Here is a 22,371-nt window from a genome sequence, read left to right on the forward strand (position 1 = left end):
AAAATGTATAGAACAACGAAAACACAGGCAGTTCAGTTTTTTCACTTGCGCAACAAGTTTATATAAATTGTCAAGTACAATCAGTTCTTTTTTTTAAGGATCTGGAATCATTGCATGATTATATTCTGGTAGGTATTTTTTTTGCATGTCTAGAATAATATGGTGATCTTTTGTTTAAATTTTTTCTTCACAACAACACTTCAGAATTCATATTTTCTTAGTAATCCCCGGTTTTGTTTGATGAAAAATTAGAAAGCCACCTGCTACAAAATCATCTATGCTGCCAATGTGATTTATAATGAGCCGACGATGATTGATGATGATGGTCTCATTTCATCTAAAATACTGCTTTTCATTAATCCATGTCTCATCTAAAAAAATTGTGTGGCTGGCTTCTTTTGTACTCTGCAAATAGTCCCTTCTCTGTTATCCTTTTGTTGTTTCCATTTGGAGCCTATCCGTGTTAATACTTTATCTATCGTAATCCTGTCGCCCTCAAATTTTGGTAGGCCTAGAGAGACTGTCGGTGTTTGTAGATTTTCTCTGCAGTAGATGCAACATTCTGAATGTGTTCAAAGCTCTTCGCCACCAAAACTCAACGTTCAGAAGAAAAATGTTTGAAATGTATTCAAAAATGACTCGATTTTGACAGCACGAAGATCGCCTCATCACGTCACCAGAGAAGTACAGAAAGAAAAAAAACTCTAATAAGGAGGATGAAAACACTTACCTTGAACTTGAGCAATTTCAGAAAGATATGTTGCAAAAAGGAATTGAATTTGAATGTACCTCTTTGTATGATATGTCACCGTGTATTAAACTCTATAGAATTGGTATAGGTGCAAGTAAAAGGGTTTGTAGCAAGCCATAACACTTGTTTTTTAAATGAGGAAAGTTGAAACTCTGTTGCAAAGGAGTGAGTCCCTCGAAGTTGTGATTAAAATAGAAGAAGAAATGTGGAAAGCTGATAACATGGTAGAAAACACTGTAGAGACCCTTTCTTTTTCTCGGAGCTCAAGAAATTTATCTATTTTCATATTATCCTTACTTTTATATATGTTTGCGCATATATTACATATAATACACAATTAGCTTGCACGCCTATGGTGGCAATTGTTTTCGATGATTTATCGCTCTCTGACTTTAAAAGATAGCCGATACGCTTCATGCAGGCTAGCAATTGCAATTTCTATGGCACACAGTATTTGTTTCCAGGCTTTAACGAAACTAGGTCTGATTGATTTCGTCGGAAAGCAGACCCAAATCCTAATAACATCAGTGAATCCAGACGCCAGATTGACGGTCGCCATCGTCTTGATTTTATGGGTATCTGGAATTGCATCAGCTTTCGTCGACAACCTACCACTGACGACTATGATGATCAAAATAGCTACGGAATTGTCGAACCGACGTGATCTCAATTTACCTCTGCAACCTTTGATTTGGGCGTTGTCCTTTGGAGCTTGTTTTGGAGGTAGGGAAATGTAAAATCCCATCCCTTATTAGATACTATTTACAAATCTGGATTCCTCCTGCATCGGGTGTTGATGTATCCAACTTGCTGACGTTGGATTTTTCAGAGCTTAAACTAATAATGTAATAATACTAATAATAATAATACATTTTTTCTGATGTACTCAATATACAATACAATACGAAATTGCAGAAAAGAAGATGAAAGCAATTAAAAATTGGTCAAATTTCAGCCCCTATAAAATGATACATAGCAACTACTTCGAACTATTAATTCGCTTGAGTAACACACAATTATAATAAAATATTAAGGTAAATAATATTCAAAAAAGAAAAAAAATTAAAAATACGCTAGACAATCTCGAAACTCAACTCGAAAACTACCTGCATTGCGTTTTTCGGATAAACAATTCTTGCTTTGATTTCCTTTTAATAATTAATGGTAACAGGACCTCTCTGAAAGAGAGGCGTCCTGTACGGTGGTGGAGATATAAGACGATTAAATATAAGGTTTAAACTGTGAACATCTGTCCTATGTGTTATTTTATTTGTCAAGTAATGTTGACTGTTATTAAAAATAATATCATGGAAAAATACCAAGGAGTGTAGTCTAAGCCTGTTGTGCATATTCATTTATTTGACGTCCTGTACTTTGTACGAGACTGGAGCACATTTCCTTATACCATAAATAAACCGTAGACAGCTTTTTTGTACTCTCTCAATTATATTTTTACCAATTTTATCTAAGCATGGACCATAAATAATGTCATCAGACATCAAACACTCCATTGGCAGAAAACCTACGCATACAGACCGATAGACCGATAATTTAATACCTTAAAGTTGTTTACAGGGCCATAAAACTACTATAAAACATTAGAGATATTTAGCTTTTCATCACAAAATACACTTCACCACAACCTTCCAAAGACAACGCAACTCCACACTTGCCACTATTGCCCTTCCTTATATTCCAAATATCACCGACCACATATCTAAAATTCTTAAGAAATATTACGTCAAAGCCAGATTTACTACTTGTCCAAAAATCTCTCAACATTTTCGATCCGTCAAAGACAAAATTCCGTTTGAGACACCAAGAGTTTGCAGCATTCCGTACATATGCGGCAAAGAATACATTGGAGAGACCGGACGAAAATTATCAGCTAGGGCCAAAGAACATAACAAATATACTCATCAAAAGTTGCCGAACACAATCACGAAACCGGACATCCAATTTTATTCGTTAAAACTAAAAAAAATTCTTGCATGTAATCAATTCTTCTACGAAAGCAACCAAACAATGTTAACCGCGGCTCAGGTCTTTACTTTTCACCAATATGGGAGTCGGTCATCTTTCTTTAGCTCCGCCCCCTACAAGCAATATATAAGCAGGTAGCGATTGGAGAAACGTTATCAAGTTAGATTGATCAACCACCCACGGACGAGGAATTCAGAAGATTTATAAATAGTATTACAGTAGCTTGTGGAAGTTTCTTTGAAAAATGAACTATTAGATGTCTGTATTTCAATGTTTCTCTGTATATTGGGTTATTTACCCTATTCGGTATAGAATATTGATACCAAAATTCATGGTTAAAAAGAAATTTCAGTTTTGGGTTGTACAAAGTTATATGATAATGATAACAATAATAATACTGCTTTGTGTTCAACATGCATCACAGAAAATACAAAAACAAAATAATAACAAAAACACTTTTAAAATGGGAAAAATTGATTCATTATCCGTAAGATCGTATTTTCATTTAGAAACAACAAGGTACAGTGCGTTAAAGATGATATCACACAAGTCAGGAATACGGATGATACATTTGATAAATTGGTGATCTGGTCATCATATTGGTCCTACCCTTAAAATTATGGAAAAAGATAGCACTGCGTGAATTATGACGTGGAATTAAAAAAGGGATTCTGTACAGTATAGAATTATTGACGAGTTATACAGCGTGGTCAGCCTTGAGAGACTCCATGCCAATAGTTGGAGTAACAACACTCTTCAACAGAGCTCGCCAGTTTCTAACACAATAGACCGTTTGGAAAAAATCGTTTGTGAAAATCGAAAAAAGTAAAGGACCCAAATTCAACCCTTGAGGTAATTTTTTTGATTTTTGAGATACGAGATGTTGTTGGTTACTTTGCATTTTGGAACACTCCTCGCGTATCGGTTATTCTATAGTATAGCTTTTTTTTTTAATGGGTCAGGCTGTATATTTCCGGTTAATACGTCTGGGTTTGATAAAATCGTCTCAAAAATATCTAAAACTCTGATGGTTGTTTTTCATATTAAGCCCCATATTTAAATTTTGGAAAAAAATATTCGTTTTTGTTAGTTGACCATGAGAGTTTATTTTAAAAACAAAGTAACATTGATCTGTAATATTCAGAAATTTTGGAGTTTCTGTTAAAATACTGTGTTTGTTTTTTGATAAATAATACAATAGCAGTTTCTAATACTCTGTGCAACGAAAATGCGGATGAAGTTTTACAAGTCCATTTTAACATGTTTTCATTATTGTATTTTTGCCTATAGATGTGCAAAAAGAATACAGCCAAATAAAAGATTTTTTTAAGATTAAAATTTAAATCACCAAGATGATTTTGTAAACCTCGGCCCAATATTTACAACAAAACAAACAAGGAGATTGATGAAATTAATGTATCCGAATAAATTCAAGTAGTTCTTGCAGGAAAGTAGAAGACTGTCGGAATTATTAAATCTCCGGTTCAAACGATCTTAAAACCACAAATACAAGGCATATGAATCTCATCTGCTTCAAAACTTATACACAGCGTCTAATAGAATTTTGTAATTGGCATTTACATAAAGCAAATTCTGAAAAGAATTTTGAAACTTCTATTATATGCTGTTACAAAGTTCATTTCACGATTTCTAATACTGATATGTCGGCGTCATTTATAGAGGTGACTTTATTGGGCAGATCTCTGGGCGTCCGAACAACGTTGCCCGATTGATTGTGTATCAAAGTACATATAAACAGGTATGGTCTTCAGAACATGCTTCTGTTTTTTAGCACTTTTAAGCATTTATAAGGTGATTTATATTTTCGCAATATTTTGAAAAATACTTTGTTTCGGAAAGTAATTCTTTGATTGATTTTAAGGCAATATGTTTGCCAGAAATGTTACGTTAGTCAGGCTCTGGTTGGACCTAATCGTGCATAAAAAGTGTTAATTTCAAGGATGCCTCAATAACCAATATTTTTTAAATGAAAATTTAAACCACTTTTTACACCTTAATAATTGAAAATAAATATTGATATTTAATTTTTTTTAATATTTTCTAATTAAGTTCTTGACGGTTGACTTAATCGCAGATCTATAAATTATTGTACCAAATTAATAAAAACTGTTGATTTAGAAATTAATATCATTTTCAATTATTTTATTTTACGGGGCCAACTGAGCCATCATACTACTGTGTATTTAATGTTATTTGGAATATGTAGAAAGAATACTTAGAAGTTAATGTTTTAATTGTGTTGTTCCAAATTTTTATAAAATTATAAAGAACACAAACAACTGCGATGAGAGTGGCATTCGTTACTTGTTAAAATTAACATTTTCTTCACAAAGCTATTTACAAATCTTCTAGATCCCTCCTGCATCGGTTGTTTATAAAGAAAACTAGATGACGTTTCGCAAATCATCCTGATGGCTTCTTCAGAGCTTAAGTGAAACTCGCTCGCATTCTATTCTGTACCCACCTATATACTGTTTGAGAGAGGCCGAACTGACATAACTTGACATAAACGTTGTCTCAGATTTCCGTATTGGTGAAAGACAGAGTCGCGGTTAAGATTGTTTCGTTGTTTAGATATTTCTATGGATTCTCGGATTTTTCCTTGGTAGAAGAATTTATTGCATTCATTGACTGATGAATTTATTGATTAATTTTTAATGTGTTTTCGGCAACTGCTTATGGCTTATGAGTTTATTTGTCGTGGTCGTATATTTTTCGTTTGGTTTCTCAGGTTAGTTTTGACATAACTCTTTCAGATATATTGCAATCCGGGAATCTGGAATTAAACCTTCCCAACCGAATTGAAAAATGCTTGTCTGGAACATAATTTTTTGTTGTAACGGTCAAATTTATGAACAGACACATTTGTGAGTTCTCCAAGACGATTCGCAAAACATCAGCAAGTTCGATTGATCAACCACCGACGCGGGAAGAATTAGCCTGTAAAAGGTTCCTTTAAAAAAAATCTTCAGAAAACTTTAATTGTATATTACTCAACAAGTTTAATAAACGCCATATTAGTTTATTTGGCACGAACGGGTACGAGTGCTTAATAAATGAGTGACTGGACAAGTTTACAACATGTTGCATACTGTATGCGTACCTTGACCGTCAGAATTGACAAACCAAAGCACTGGCTAATAGATCTGAAAACATGCGATAACTGACAAACCTGTGAGTAATACACCGGAAATAACCGAAGTGACTCGCAGCCGTAGGTAACAGAACTGACGTCTTTAAGATACACTGTGAGTCAGCTCGATCGGTGTATAATTAAGTATTTTAGAGAAGGAAGTTGAAGAGGGTTTTTTTTAATTAAAAAAAAAATGGAAAAAAATTAAATTAGATCCCGATGCAAATATTTATAGAGAATATGTCGAAAATCGCCTAAAAAGATAATATTTTATAATATTCGCATATAAAAAACAGAGCAAAGCCACGACGCGTGCGGATGTCGGTGCTGTTAGTTAAGGTTTTCGAACGAAGTATCTCGTTTTAAAAAAACACTTTTTTTGTTTTACAAACAGAACTACGAGGTTTTATTTGACCCGTTACAAGGAGAACTGAACGCAAAGTACAAAGTTGTCATATATATAAAGTTTTCATGCAAGCGTCGCGTCGCAGATACTGGGAATACTGAAGCTAGCATTTCATCAGCATATTCTATCACATAATTCCTCCCTCCGAAGTGGAAAACAACAGGGACGAAGGGTTGTTTTCGGAAGACTGGTCGTTCTTGGTTTTCTTGGAATCTTGCAGCAAATGGCTCTTGTAGATTTTCCATGCTATAACTGTTAACAAGATTAAAATAAACATCATTCCTGTTGAAGTGGCGAGACTCCAAGTAACTGGATGAATTTCATAACCAATGTCGGGGATCGATGATTTCGCAGCTTCTCGTAGTTTTTTGATGGTGTTGAGATCAATCGATTGTAGTTGGAGTGGCTGGTACTTCACATCGTGATGTTCCATATTTTTAATTTTAATGGGTGGCAGTGAGAATGGGTTTGCTTTAAAAATTTCTTCTTTATTCTTTATTTATTTTTATTGATTAGGCAGGCTTCTTCAATAAAAGCTATTTCTTTGTTTCGACAATTCATTTGTAATTTAAGTTTCTGTTCCGATGGTATTATCAAAACAAATCTACTAGTGATTGGTCGTATTGTATGCGTTGAAATATTTACATTGACTACGTGGCAATTTTTGTTTTCGGCATATTTAATGAGGGTTGTCACACAATCACCGATGGGCTGGGTAAGTTGATTTTCGCAAACGTAGGTGTCTTCAATGATTGGGCAGATTGATTCTTGATATTGTTGCATGTCAGTTCCCAATATTAGGTAGGGTGAATTAGGTATAATTAAGAAGTGATTCACAGGTACTGGGAATAGGTGGAATATTTCAAAAATTTCTTTAAGCAAAATCGGAATATGGACGGCAAAAAATATTTTATCTTTTGTAAATTTAACTTGTAAGTTTGCTAACTGATAATAATTATTTTGATTTTCAAAAATTAGAATTTGATCACCACCATAGAGAACAGTCAATTTAAAAATTATTTGTTCTAATTCAGCCGCCGATATTACTACAGGATGTAATGTGTTTAATTTCGCAAATGTAATGGCATCTTCTAAATTATCCAAAAAAGTTATAAAACTTTGGCAATTTAGAATTATTTGCATTAGTGTATTTTGAGCTTTAATGAAAGTAGTTATGTCAGTAATAGTTTTATTTGAATTATATTCAAAAATGTCTATATGTTTTTTAATAGCTTCTTGATTTTTCTGTAGAAGTGTTATAGTATCATTATAGTTGTCAATCAGCTGTTGAATCAACGAGGTTTGCTTTTTTAGTTGGATGTCAGATGAATGTTTACTACGCACAAGTTCTGTGATAATTTTATCATATTTTTGTCCATCCTCTGAATCGAGAGTGCCAAAAAGCCATTTCGATAATTTACCTACAACATTTATTAAACCTCTTTTTGTACGGTTATTAGGTTTTATGTTACCAAGTTTAAATTTTACTTGTGTAATTAAATATCGAACATTATTAAGTAAATTATTTCCATTAATATAGTGTACATTCTGATAATTATGTTTATTTGTATAGTTTAATAACTTTGAGATTACAACGTAAGCGTATTCTAAATTACGTAATTGATTAAAAAGTTGAGATGTTTCTACAAAATGCAAAAATGTATGTTGATGTTGAATTATTCGAGCATTTCCTAAGCGGAAGGGGAGAAGTGGTGTTTTAATTGGGATAACTTCAATATCATTATTCGCTATCACTAATAACAGCGTAGCTGCAAGAAGGAACAGCGTTGTCCGGTTCATTAACCTGCGAAGAAGAAAAAGCTTTAGGTTTTTGGATGTGAGATTTATGAATTATTTTTTTATTTTTTGTGATAATTTTATTTCCAATATCTTGATCTATAATAACAGGTTTTCTTCGGGGTTTGTCCTTACTACGTTTTGCTGTTTTGTCAGTAACGTAAACCTTTGTATTTTGTTTCATTTCTGGTGGATTTTCTCGTTTTTCGTTTTGTTTTTCATTTAAACGTATTTTTGTTTCTAACGATGTTTCGTAAATTTGTTGATAGATAGTTTTTAGTCTTTCACGTCTATCTGCGATATAATTATTTACAATGATTTCATCCGTTAAATCAAAGGGATCTAAACCGTTTACTTTTCCATTAATAACGTCAAAAGGTTTTTGTTTTGTTACGCTATGCATTGATGAATTGTAACCTATAATTGCCTATTTTATTAAATTTTTAGGGGCTTCTTTAGGTTCTTTTAATTTTAGTACCCTATATAATTCAACAAGAGTAGAGTGAAATCTCTCTGTTGGACTATTACTATTAGAATTGCCAGGAGTTGTAAAATGAATTGCAATTTTATGCAATTTACAGAAATCTAAAAGCAAAGACGTTTTAAATTCCGTACCATTATCACACGTTATTTGTTGAGGTAGGCCCTGATGACTTATAAAGGTCGCTAAACCGTCTAAGATAGCAATTGCTGTGCAAGCGGGTTCTAACGGATAAACTTGGGCGTACCGTGAAAATACGTCTATAATTGTAAGAAATTTTACGTTACATATTTGAAAAGTATCCATATGGATGGATTCTAATGGTTCAGAAGGGGTCGGTGTCAACATAAACTTTAATTTTGGCGGATGTCTATCATATTTTGTTTGTTGGCACGTGTCACAATTATTAATATATTCAGTTAGGTCAGTTTTCATATTTGGCCAATAATAGACCCTTTTTAATGCTATTAGGCTTTCATTAATTCCACGATGACAGGTTTTTTCATGATGATATGCAATTAGGTCTTTTTGTTTTGTCCTGTCAGTGACGTCAGTTAAAAGGGTTTTCGATATTACCAATTTATAAGCACGGTTTTTAAATGTATTTGGTAACAAAACAGATAGTTCTCGATTTAGATCTATTTTGGTGTTTTGTACATAAAGGCAGTACATTTTTGTTGGATCCAAATAATCTAAATAGAATTTAATTATTTCTTTTTGATAGTTCTAACTTAAATAAACAGAAAATCTAGATTTATTTTGAAATGGGTAACTGCTAATCACGTGATAACGACCTTTGTTTTTTGGTTAAATATTATTTGATTAGAGTAAGTATTTAAAATATTTTCGGTAATTGGTATATTTAATATTGGATCTTCAGCTGCTGAGTGTACTGTCTCACCAGTATTAGGAATATTTGGCGGTTTAAGTTGAATGTCCGAGATGATATTAATTTTTGGAGTGTTTACATTTTCTAGAGGGTTAAACACGTCTTCAATTTGTTCCAATTGTTCAAGGCTTATATTTTGATCTTCTTCATGTATGTATTTATCGATATCTTCATTAATATCTCCAGGATTTCTGAAAAGTGACTCTTTATCTATCATATTTAGTTCGATGCGTGATAGGGCATCAGCGTTAGTGTTCAGTTTGCCTTTCTTATAATGAACTGTGTAATCAAACTCTTCCAGTTTTAGTCGCCATCTTAGCAATCTGGAATTTGGTTCTTTCATATTAAACAGGTATTGTAGAGGTTTGTGATCGGTAACTATCACAAATTTTTGGCCAAATAAATATGGTCGGAAATATTTTGTTGACCACACGATTGCTAATAATTCTTTCTCTATGGTTGAGTAATTGCTTTCAGCCGGGTTCAACGTCCTAGGGGCAAAGGCTATGGGAAGATCACTACCAATTTTTCCTTGGCTGAGAACCGCTCCTATAGAAACATTAGAGGCGTCCGTTGTCAATATAAAAGGTTTTTCGAAATCTGGATATTGTAGTATTGGATCATTGCACAAGATATTTTTACAAAGATCGAATGCTTCTAGAAATTCTGGCGTGTGTTTGATGGTCGCTCCTTTCTTTAGGCAATTTGTGAATGGCTAGGTAAGTTTTGCAAATCCGTTAATAAATCTTCTATAGTATCCTAGAAGGCCTAGAAAGGATTTTATGTCTTTTGCTGTTTTCGGTACAGGAAATTTCTGGATTGCAATAATTTTCTTGGGATTCGGTTTAATTCCGTTTTTTGTTATTATATGACCCAAAAATTCTACTTCGGTTCGTAGGAATTCCCTTTTATCTAGTTGAATTTTTAGTCTAGCTTGTCGCAGTTTTTGGAAAACAAGTTTAAGATGTTTGATGTGTTCTTCTAGGGATGACGAAAATACTATGATATCGTCCATGTATACTAGACAAACCTTTCTCTGTACATCACGCAAAACATTATCCATGACGCGCTGGAATGTCGCGGAGGCGTTTTTCAATCCAAAAGGCATTCTAACAAACTCAAAATGACCATTCTCGACACTAGAAGCTGTTTTTTCTATTGATTCCGGATCCATTGCGATTTGATGAAAACCAGATGAAAGATCGATAGTTGAAAAATAATTACACTGTCCCAATTTATCGAGTATATCATTTATATTAGGCAATGGATAGCGGTCGTCTATCGTTTTCTCATTTACCTTACGAAAGTCACAAACAATCCTCCATTTTTGCTTGCCGCTGGCGTCAGGTTTCTTCGAAACTACCCAAATGGGGCTGCTCCAAGGGCTTTGGCTGTGTCTAATGATGCCGTCGTCTAACATTTTGTTAATTTGCCGTTGAACTTCCTGTTTATGGATAAAGGGGTATCTATATGATTTAGTGTATACAGGCAATTCATCCGTTGTTCTTATACAATGTTTGATTTTATTGGTGAATGTTAACTTTTTGTTTTCATGATGGAAAATATCGTTATATTCTTTACAAAGCCTTATTATAGCAGATTTTTCTTCTAAATTTAAATGTTCGCAACGAATTATTTTGGAAATGTCGCATTTACTAAATTGTTCTTTATGTTTTGGTAAGATGTGTTCTAAATTAAAAAGTTCAAAATTTTCTTTATGAAAGTCCGGAAAAGATAAAACATTTGGAGGTTGTAGGAAATTTAACGTTATATTTTTCTCAGTGTAATTAAAAACTTCTGTTTGCGCAAAACCGTTTTTTGCAGTAGTAAGTGTTTCTGGAAAATAGAGACCTTCAATGACTTGCTCGGGAATAATAACATCATTGTTTTGTGTTACTGGAATTCTTACGTTAACAATTTCGTGTGCGTTCACAGTAATACAATATATTTCATTTTGTGGTTGTCTAAATAAAATTGGTATATTAGTTGTATTATTCCTTAATTGTTTATTGACAAGATCGATAGAAAAATTAAAACGTTTTAGGTCGTTTAATCCTATTATACCGTCAAAAAATTTATGAAAGTCAAAAAGAATAAAAGTTAGGTTGGTATTAGCCTTTAATTCACCAGTTCCTGTTTTAATAATAGTTGGGGAATAATATATTTTTTCACAATAAAATTTTTCTGCAATGGAAGGTCGAAGAATCGAGTGAAAACAACCAGTATCAATTAAAAGTTTAATTGCGGGTTCTTTAATCTGGATGTACGGTAAACTATTATTAATTTCGGTATACATTTCTAATGTCATTTCGTTGAGTTGCATTGGCTCGTTATTGTAAAATTTTGAGAGATTTGATTTTCAATTTCAGGGTGTTCGTCAAAATTTTGAGTGTCATTAAAGTATTCAATTTGATTTGAAAATTCAATTTCAGAGTATTCCTCTTGGTGAATATTTTCATTTTGAAATACCGCAGATGTTTCATCTGTTTGTACCGCGTTACTTTCGTCGATTTGGTATAATTCTTGCGAAATAAAATTTCTAGGGCCAGTAGGTTTGAAATGGTTAATTTGATTAATGTGACGTGGTATAGTATAGTTTGTTCTTGTTGACATAGGTTCGGGTTTATTGTTAGGTACCTGACCTGTCGGTTTAAATACGTTTTTAGGTGGGCCAAAAACTTGCCTATTTGTAGGAAAATTTCTTGGAACTTCGCGTGGTTGAGGCATATTAATTGGTCCTCTGGGAAAACTATTAGTCTGGGGAGTAAACTGATTTTGATTATGCCTACTTCTAAAATTTTGATTATGGTGATTATTGGTTTGAAAATAATTTGTAGGGCGAATCGGTTGTACATAATTAAAATTTTGGTTACTAAAATAATTTGGATTTTGTGAAAATTGTTTAACGGGTTCGATAGAAGTATTAGGTAAAACTTTTGATTGAATTGGAGTTCTGAAGATATTTTGTGTATATTGAAAATTTTCCTCTTCAATAATTTGAGTCATAGCTAATTCTATACAGCTTGGATTTTTAAGTCTTATAATACTTTGTAATTGTCCTGGTAATCCTCTAATAAACGTCCTTAAACAAATTTGATCGTATTGACGTAAATGAATTACTTTGCTTGCATTATCCATAGTATCGGCAGGAAATGCATTAATTTTTTGAGCAAGGATACTTCTTAAAACTTGTAATCTTTTCCCAAAATCTAAAGGATGTTCATTTTTAAAGGGGGTGGCCATAAACAAATCCTGTTCTAAACATTCTAAGTTTCGTCTATCGCCAATACAATTTAACAAAGCTACTTTAATATTGTCCCACGTTACTAATTCCATTCTACAGCCTACTAGAATTTGTGCGCGATCAACAAGTTTCATTCGTATAGTTCTTAACAAATATTGTTTTAAAATTTCGTCGTTTCCTTGGCCATATGTATCAAAAAGGAAATCTCCAGCTGATAGAAAACTATTTAAAGTGTTGGAATCACCATTGTATGGCAGAATACTATCTATAAACATTTTTAACAAAGTGTAATTTACACCTGAATTCGACGATTGATTAGAATTCATTTTCAAATTGATTTGACTATTCTCTACTTTCTTTTCCACTAAATTTAACGAAGTAAAAAACGCACTTAAATTGTCGACGTCTTTATCTTCGTTCATAAATTTAATTGATTTTGAAATTTCTTAAAATTGAACTTAAAACTAAGAATCCTAAAATTATTTCCACCGTCCTAACCAGGGAAGATGAAAGGGGAACAATAGGAATTTTGGGCACTAACCTTGATTTCTCTTAGTCGTCAGCCTATTCTTCCTATTGGAATTTTCCTTGCGTAGCACTGCTTGCGGGGGTGATTTCTTGCCTTCCTTGCCCTCAGTCGAACTCAATCACGTTGGGTTTGTCAGACAGTCTATCACAGGTTCGTTTTGGAGTCTAAGGGTTGAAACCCACGTTTCGTGATCAAATCGTCCCGATGACGTGGCTTTGACCGAAAACTACTCCAAATCCGTCACGACTGCGCCAGTTAAGGTTTTCGAACGAAGGATCTCGTTTTAAAAAAACACTTTTTTTGTTTTACAAACAAAACTACGAGGTTTTATTTAACCCGTTACAAGGAGAACTGAACGCAAAGTACAAAGTTGTCATATATATAAAGTTTTTACGCAAGCGTCGCGTCGCAGATACTGGGAATACTGAAGCTAGCATTTCATCAGCATATTCTATCACATAATTTGTTGCTCTGATTAGTTTTTGCGTGTAACTAAAACTCGTGTGGATTCTTATTGGTGAAACTTAGTTAAGTGATCTGTTTCATACTCGCTCTACGTCAGCTGCGCGCTTACGTCTGTTTTGTATTGCGTGAAAATACTCTTAGTTAGCAGTTTACATTAAACATATTTGACTACCGCCAGCCCAGTTCGACTTTTTGTGGCGTTCAAAAAATGTATAACTTTTTCTGGCTCCCGTTCACTTTCTCCGCTACTAGGACCGATCAATATAAAACGCGGTATCCTGTAAGGAGTGCAATACATCGCTGTCTTCTCAAAGGCCCAGTGTTAAGTGCAGTGGTTGTGACTGGTGCATGCCGACTTTGTCGAAGGAGGCAGCTTCTTGTATGACGCGCAGCAAACTAAAAAATTTTAGACTATTCTGCGGTAAATGCAGCAAGCAGGAAGACAATCTTGATCAACTAGTTAAAAAACTTGAGGCAAGAGATAGACAGTTGGACGAGCTGAATAAGAGGTTGGAGAGAATGGAAACAACCTTCAACAGTCGCATAGTGGCTCTCGAGGCTGCGACGCTAACTCAACTAGTTCTCCTCCCACCCCTGACTTACAGGAGGGGATCTTATCTGAAGCGTATAAGCGCCTTAAACGCTCTGGTATTATTATCATCTCCAACTTCCCGAGTCTGATCCAGATCAAGATAAGCAATCGGCAACGGAGATTATACATCAGATAACGAATGAAGTTCTAAATATCTCAGTGTTTCGGTTGGGAGCCCTTCGTCCTAATGGGGAAAGCTCTAGAATCCGACCGCTAAAGGTCGTAGTTGGAAATCCTGAAGTGGTTAGAAAAATCCTAAAACAGAAAAACAAGCTTCTTACTGGACCGTTTAGGAATGTTAAGATATTTGACGACCAAACGCCCTCTCAGCGCGACTTTTTAGAGCAGAAAAAGAAGGAACTGAAGGACAGACACGAGAGAGGTGAAAAGCAGTTAACAATCAAATATATTAAAGGTGTACCTTCAATCGTCAACATCTCGGCTCCAAAAAATAAGCGTCGTTTCCTTGCCTATTGTTTACACCAATATTTGCTCATTGCCTGCCAAATTTGATCTTCTTGTTGCTTATATGAGTTCTGTTAAACCTGACTGTATTCTAATAATCGAAACCTGGTTAAAGCCTTCCATTCCCGATTGCACCATATCTATTCCATGATATACAATTTATCGTTCCGATCGACCTAGCAGGTGGGGTGGCGGCGCTTGTCTTTACCCTGCTGATCATATTGCCGGTAATTACAGGATCAAGCTCTAAGATTTAATGATGGGTCAGGTGGTGGACGCTGTTTGTCTATCATTTACGAGTTCTGGTTTTTGTTTTTCACTCGTCTGTGTATGGAGGTCGAGCGATACTGATAATGATTCTAATCTTCAGCTCTTACAATCCATGAACAATTTTGTCACAAATTCCGTCAACCTTGTTATTGCTGGCAACTTTAATTTAACCTGTTACTTTAAACGACTTTGTCCCCACTTCCATGGAATACATGTTCCTAGATTTTTTGTCAGATTGTAATCTTAGTCAACTTGTTGAAGAACACACACGCTTCCGAGAGAACAACGCTCCGTCATCTCTTGATCTTGTAATTACTCCGGATCCCAATTTACTTGACAAATTGGAGTTTGATTCCCCAATTGGAAAATCTGATCATGTCGTTATTGAGTTTTGTATTCAAGCCTTATGTTGTCCCAAGCAGGTCAATAATCGCAAAATGTTATGCAGGACAAATTATGCAAGATTAGCCGCAGACCTTTCCCACCATACATGGAACTTTCCTGATAACGACGTTAATGATGCGTGGACATATTTTCTGTCTACTCTGGATTATTACATAGGCACAAGCTCCAAAAGTCATTTTGTTAAGTTCAATTCTTTTCCTAATTATTTCATTTTTTAATAGGAAATAAATGTCTTGTTTATTTTTGTTACGTTTACATTAATTCCAAGTTAGCCTATATCTTTTTTATTTGTCGTAAAAGAAATAAAATTCTCTATTTCAATTGTCCCTACATGCTTTATGAGCGCACTATGAAGCCACAATCGCTTCCATTCAATATGAAAAGCAAAACAACTAGACGATGCAGACCCGTGACCCCACAATTTCGCGCCAGTCTGAAAAAGTTAATAGTGACAGTGTTGCCACGTAACAAAGGCGCAAGGCCTTTAAATCGACGAGCTGAAAGTATCCTCCTGGGGTAAAAATGAATATTTCAACAGTATGACATCACACTAAAGGTGATAATCTCAATGCTGCAAGAACTGTATTATATTAATTGTATAAATTTTATATAAGAAAGACCCTTAAAAAACTTCCCTGTAATTCTCAATAATCACATTTTCTGTAGAATTTATTTTAAAGTTAAATGAAATTTCGTGAAAAGCTATATAATTTAGTATAGAAAAAATATATATGGCATTACCATTGAAAATAATAACTCCTCTATACGTTGTTCTAATTATGTGTAAGTAATTAAAACGTATATTTGGATTTTTTTCAGGTAACGGTTCGCTGTTTGGATCTTCGTCAAACATTGTTTGTGCTGGTGTTGCCGAACAGCATGGATACAGATTTTCGTTTCTCCAATTTATGAAGTAATTTTCATGTTATTCTTAGTTTTACTTTTTTTATTTTAATTATTACTATACTAACAACTTTTTGGACAGAAATCGCTTACAATAATGCATACAAATAGTTCAAATGACATTCGACTACTTCTTAAAATTGAAATACTGCTCGTCAGTGTCTTAAATTCTACTTTTCCCGTTCAATAGGATCTCGGAAAGTGATACAGGGTAATATACCGTTAAAAAATTGTTATCCTTGCCACTTCTGAAAATGTGGCGGATAAACTAAAGTTTCTTATTAATCGATTTCATTTTTACCAGTTTATTGTCTAAGTTTGAAAAAATCTACAAATAGTTTCTCATTGGAACTTTGTAATTCAATCTTTTGTCACAGATATTAAAAAATATTTGCAAATGCATTGGCATTGGAACAGTTTTAATTTAATTTTTACTGAAGCCAAAAATCCTTCACCAGGGGTAATTTTTCCTTCTTTACCATATTGGGATTTATGCAAATTTGAATAATATTTTAAATTTTCAAAATGTTATTTGAATAATATCTTTTAAAAAATGCATTCATGCCAATTCAAAATTTAATCTTATCTGTGATTATACGAACATACTGTTCTTGAAGTGTACGGGAACTTTGTGTACTTTGCGAATGTCCTATATCCAGACTCTCTCTCTCTTCCCCTGAAGATTTTTGTCGGTAGGTACATATCTTTTTTATTAAATATAATATAGACTAGATAGATAGATACTTAAATTTGATTATTTATTATGTGCATTTTCTGTTGAACTTAGAGACCACCATGGTAAATTATTTTGTGGTGTGCTCCACTAAATAGAATAGGAGAGCTACCTACGGAAGTAGACTTCAACCAGTTTTGCAGGAGTATCACGCTATCACATAGAGTGAAAGCTGTGAAAAAAAAAGTTAATACACTGCATTTTTAAATTATTTATTTTATCCAAAATCTAAAATGTTTGATATTGTCTGATATTGTGTTGACGGAGACAATTTTCTTAGTAACTTGGTGTTGCAATGCAGTGATGTGTTATCAATGGCAAATTTCTATAACATAGAAATATGATTTAGAGCTTCACAATATTAATTTGTCTATATCGGACTGCATAATGATGCCGACGTTTATACTTCTGCTTCTTCTTCTGATTCTCTTGGACTACCTTCTTCAAATAGTTCTGCGTTTTCTACAGCAAAATCTTCTTCTATTGTTATATTACCGTCTAAGTTCATTAAATCTTCTATATTCTGGGGGTGTGTTACTCCTAAATGTTTGGAATGTCTCAATAACTCAGCAACTGTCGATAATGTAAGATCTTCTTCAGGATCGTAATCAATTTGTACATTGCATTCTAAGTTGCATTCCCTTTTTCTAAATCGAGCTTTGGCAAAACAATTCTTAATAGTCCAGTTATTAACTTTATGCCATACAGTTTTTCTGAAGTACAACGCCTCTAGCACATTGATGGTCTTTGTAAATTCAGATAAATTTTGCACATCTTTCATTTCGGTAAAATCCACTGTCGATGCTGTGTAGCCTAACAACATAGGCGGGAGTTTCTCTAAAAAAATTTCGACATCGACTTTATTTACTGCAGCAATTTCACCAAATATGCATTAAAAATTGATATTATGTCTTATGCGGTATTTTTCAATCCACCCTTCGGAGGCACTGAAATTTTTATAAGCCAAAGTTGTCGCAATTTCTTCAGCTTTCTTTTCCTGATATTAGAATGTTGCGACTTCAAACTTGCACAAACCATTCAAAACATTTTTTGCCTATATTAAAACTTTCCTTTTGCAAAAAGTTCTTCTTTTGATTTACAATATTTCCAGATTGTCATTTACTTTTGATATCTTCCTTGTTTTTAGCTATTTCAGCTGCTTGCGTTTTCCCAATATTAAATCTCACGAACTAAAACTCTTTCTGTATGTAATAAATTAACAACTTCCATATTTCCTTTTCTTTGGTGCCATTCTACGGTGACCAACTAACACCGATACTGCTGTTCGAACTAAGGCCAAAATATAAACTCTCAAGCAAAATAAAGGGAAATTACTGAATTTAATGTACATTCTGTACGATATTTTTAGTCGCATTGGGAATATTCTATTATTATATTTTGAGATTCTGTGTGCTCTGACACCATTGGTGACGTTTGTTATTAACCAATGTATTATTACCTGCAAATTAGCCTCATTGTGGAGTGTGCTTAATGTCTGATGATGGATGTGTCAAGAAATACTTGTTTGATATTGTTGGATTTTAGAAAGGCCTTCGATACTTTAAATCATAATCTTCTTATTTTAAAGTTAAAGTTCTTCGATTTAAGCGATACTGCTATTAATTTTCTGAAGGTTACTTGGGAGGTCGTCGCCAGCACCTAAATGAAAGTTATTCTCATCAGTATGCTGATGAAATGCAAATATACTTATCCAGTATAATGATCGCAAACGATCCTTGAATGGTACTCCGCTTGAATTTGTCGACGAATATAAACTCTTAGGAGAGTTTCTTGATTGTACGCTTCTTTTTGATTCTCACTCGTCTTATTTACTGCTGAAAGTATTGAAAGTACATCACATCTACTGAGATTAGACTTCAATTATGTCACTCTCTCTTATACTCTCTCTATTGGGATATACGGACGTTGTATACTGGCCGGCTCCAAGACCAATACAGCTTACAAAAATTGAAAAATGCCTGCCTGAGATACAGCTGTGTAAATTTATTCATATAACACCGGCACTCAAGGATTCTCAGTGCTTAAATCTATCTATCTATCTATCTGTTATTGCTTGCTCATCTATAAAAGGTATTAAAAGAACTGGTGAGATTAAGGAGAGCCTAGAAATAATTGAATTCGAAAAAAAAAATTGTACCTCCAGTTCAAATTTGTAAATGCATATTTTTGTAGTGTTTGAAATTTTGATCCTCACATTTGACAAAATGGTAAAAGAGTCGTAAGTTGACATTTTTGTCATTTTTGTTGTATACTTTAACAACATTAGACCGCAAACATTCACATTTTCAAAGTCTCTAAGTCGTTTTTTTTTTCAAATTTGATACCCTTTAACCTTAAGTGTTATCAAACCAAGACTGATTTCACTATCAGACTACATTTGGAAAAATAATTATTGTGTTCTGTTGTTAAACATGAGAACTAATAATTATTGTAATAATAATAATAGAAATAATTATTTTCCCATATCCAAGTACGTGAAGGGAAAATGCGCGTCGAACAAATACGATAGTATCAAAAAACTTAATTATTTCGAATATGGTTCGGTAACCCTAATGCAGTTTGACAGGCAAATAAGCGACTTTGAAAATGTGCACGTTTGAGGCCTAATTTTAGATACCCTATATAAAAGTAGACAACAACAATAGCAAAAACGTGAACTTAATCCTTTTTTCTAATATTTTAACAAATATGAGGTTAAAATTTTCAAAAATTACAAAAATATACATGTGCAAAATTGGTTAGTTTTGTTAAAGCTGGATGTCATATCAAATATTTCAAATAGGTTTAGAAATAGGGTTAATAAGATTGATATTTTGTTGTCAGTTTGATATTGACAGTATTTTTTTGTTCATATTATCAAAGACGTTTTTTTTTTAATTTGGTTTCATTTTATTTGCTACTTTACTGTCTACCAGAACGTGGATTGTTTCGTCGATTTCAAGTTCAAGGAAGGCCTCAAATACAATTAAAACTCCTGCAGATATTACCAATATTCCCTAAACAATTGAAAGTTTCCTGATATGATGTTTCAATATTTTCGCATCCACATTTTTCTTTAAATTACTATTTTCCAATTTTGTGATATAGTTAAATGAATTTTTAGCTTGGTAGAATGGCCAAAATGCAAGAACTGCATCCTTACCTTTACCTATCTTATGTTTGGACGGGTATTTTAAGTAATCAGTTAATAGGACCTTTTATTTTTATAATATTCCCATACATACGAAATCTTCTTTCAGCATGATGGAGCACTTTGGGCAGGGTGTATGAAACTGGTTTGAACAAAATTTTGCGAGGTGGCTTAGAAAATTGGTCAGCTCAATCGTCTGAAGTAAACCCACCAGATTATTATCTGTAATATGTGTTATTCTATTTATGCCACGCAAGTACTAAGGTGAATTAATGTTGCTAGAAATCAAATTAGGAACAATCGCTTTAAGATTTTTTCTTGTATCGCAAAATATTAAATTCGAAACAATAGAAATTATGATTTTTAGCTATTCAATGTGGAATTGTAAATTGAACTTGTTTGGTAAATGTTATTTTATTTTTCATAGAAATAGCCTGCAGTGGGTGATAAAATGAAAATTAACAAATGACAAACCCATCAAGCCAGTTTCAAGGCGTATTTTTCAAAAACGGTCGATCCTAAGGATGTCAAAAAAGTGTACACTGTTCTCGTAACGTAAATATTAATAAAAAAACTATTTTTAGGTTCATTCCTTTTAGGGCCTAGAATATGCCGTTATAGTATAATTCCCCATACATATAAGTAACTTGAAATACATTATAAAAGCAATCCAGGACAGATAGTTCATTGAAAGTTTATAGGCATGTAATTTGGAAACGCCTTTTAATTTTTGGGGTTTTGTCATTTATGTCATTATGACATTTTGAGATTGTGTGTGAAATTATAAACATATTTTATGTGTAATGTCCTATGTCAATGTCTAACTGTTTTTAAAATATTTGACTTTGAAACAAAATTGCACCGCCTACTTAATTAACGTTGAAAGTGAATATTTTTGTAATTTCTGAAAACTTGATCTTCATATTTGGCAAAATGTTAAAAAAGAATCTTAAGATCATTTTTTTGTTCGCGTTGTGTACTACTTTTATACAGAGTGTACAAACAAAGTCTCCTAAGCCACCTTTTTAATATTTAGCCAAATATGAAATTATGCCCAAAGTGGGTCAAGCCGGAGAAAGAATTTCTTTTTCAAGGTCAAATATTTCAAATGCGGTTAGACATAGACATAAAGTAAGTTTAGATTTTCACACAGAGTTTCAAAATGTAATAATATATGGACAACTTTCGGTTGAACCAGAAATGACATAACATTGAACATATTTTGAAAAATAAGTACACTTTTCGTTTCTAAATTACATCCCAATAAACTTTTAATGGACAGTTGTAGCTTATATTTTACTTCTTCTATAACTTGTATATAAATGTCTAAAAAATGTAAAACAGTGAATTTAATTTATCTTTCAGGGTGGGACTTCCCGTCGCTCTATCAAGTTTAGTAATAGTCAATGTATATTTAATCGTTTGTCATGTAGTCTTGGCATGGCATTAATGTTTTTATTTGTTAAAATTTTGCACTAATTGTAAAATATTCTTATTTTGTAAGCTAATTATATTTTTTAATATAATTAGGTTATTTATTTTTTATTCATTGTGTGGTTTCAAATGTTTGTTGAATAAATAATCTAAAGATCTGCGTTATTTTTAGAGACGCATTCATTAGGTATAATGGTTCCATGAAAATATTTCTGGGATAATGCTGTTTTAAAAATATTATTATTATTATTATTATGGAGACAAAAATATTTAACTAAATTTCATCAATTTCAACAAAATATATATTATTTAGACGAGACTTGGCACTATAAAGAGTGCTTAACATTTTACTACTTTCAGCAAAAAACATTAAAGGCTGCTCATCAGGCTACCATCAACACATGCCAAGTAAACTTTTTGAAAATTGAAAAAATAAACCGGTTTCATTTATTGGCCCAAAGCTGACAAGCAGATAAAATCGTTAATAGCATTATTACAGTCACGACAATTTATTTTTCAAATCTTTGTCGATTGTTTTATTGTTAACTAAATAAAAATGTGTCGAATAGGTTTTTTGTGAAAGCAGTAAATTTAATTAAAACAGCTGATTAAAAGGAAGTCTAGTAACTATTTAAAAATAGCTTACTTCTCAAAAAACTTGGGAGGTATTAAAAAGTGTATCTTAATTAATGACAGTAAGCTACAATTTGAAACCAACT

The 22,371-nt window shown here is 33.1% G+C and overlaps 1 protein-coding gene across 4 annotated transcripts in view; it reads left to right on the plus strand.

Annotated features, from left to right (window-relative positions):
- The window catches only part of LOC132695624 (P protein), a 55,582-nt gene extending 33,814 nt beyond the window's left edge, over positions 1-21,768 (plus strand). The window contains exons 13-15 of one of the 4 annotated variants that reach the window (XM_060659978.1): positions 1,216-1,474; positions 16,251-16,344; positions 21,584-21,768. In XM_060659978.1, the coding sequence (XP_060515961.1) occupies positions 1,216-1,474; positions 16,251-16,344; positions 21,584-21,668 (438 nt within the window). In that variant the 3' untranslated portion in view covers positions 21,669-21,768. Of the gene's footprint in view, positions 1-1,215; positions 1,475-16,250; positions 16,345-20,327 lie in introns of all 4 variants that reach the window. The other 3 variants (XM_060659979.1, XM_060659981.1, XM_060659980.1) reach the window with 3 other exon arrangements.
- The last annotated feature ends 603 nt before the right edge of the window (positions 21,769-22,371 follow it).

This window comes from Cylas formicarius, unplaced genomic scaffold, assembly GCF_029955315.1.
Source record: "Cylas formicarius isolate icCylForm1 unplaced genomic scaffold, icCylForm1.1 PGA_scaffold_12__32_contigs__length_19106922, whole genome shotgun sequence".
NCBI classification, from domain to species: Eukaryota; Metazoa; Arthropoda; class Insecta; order Coleoptera; family Brentidae; genus Cylas; species Cylas formicarius.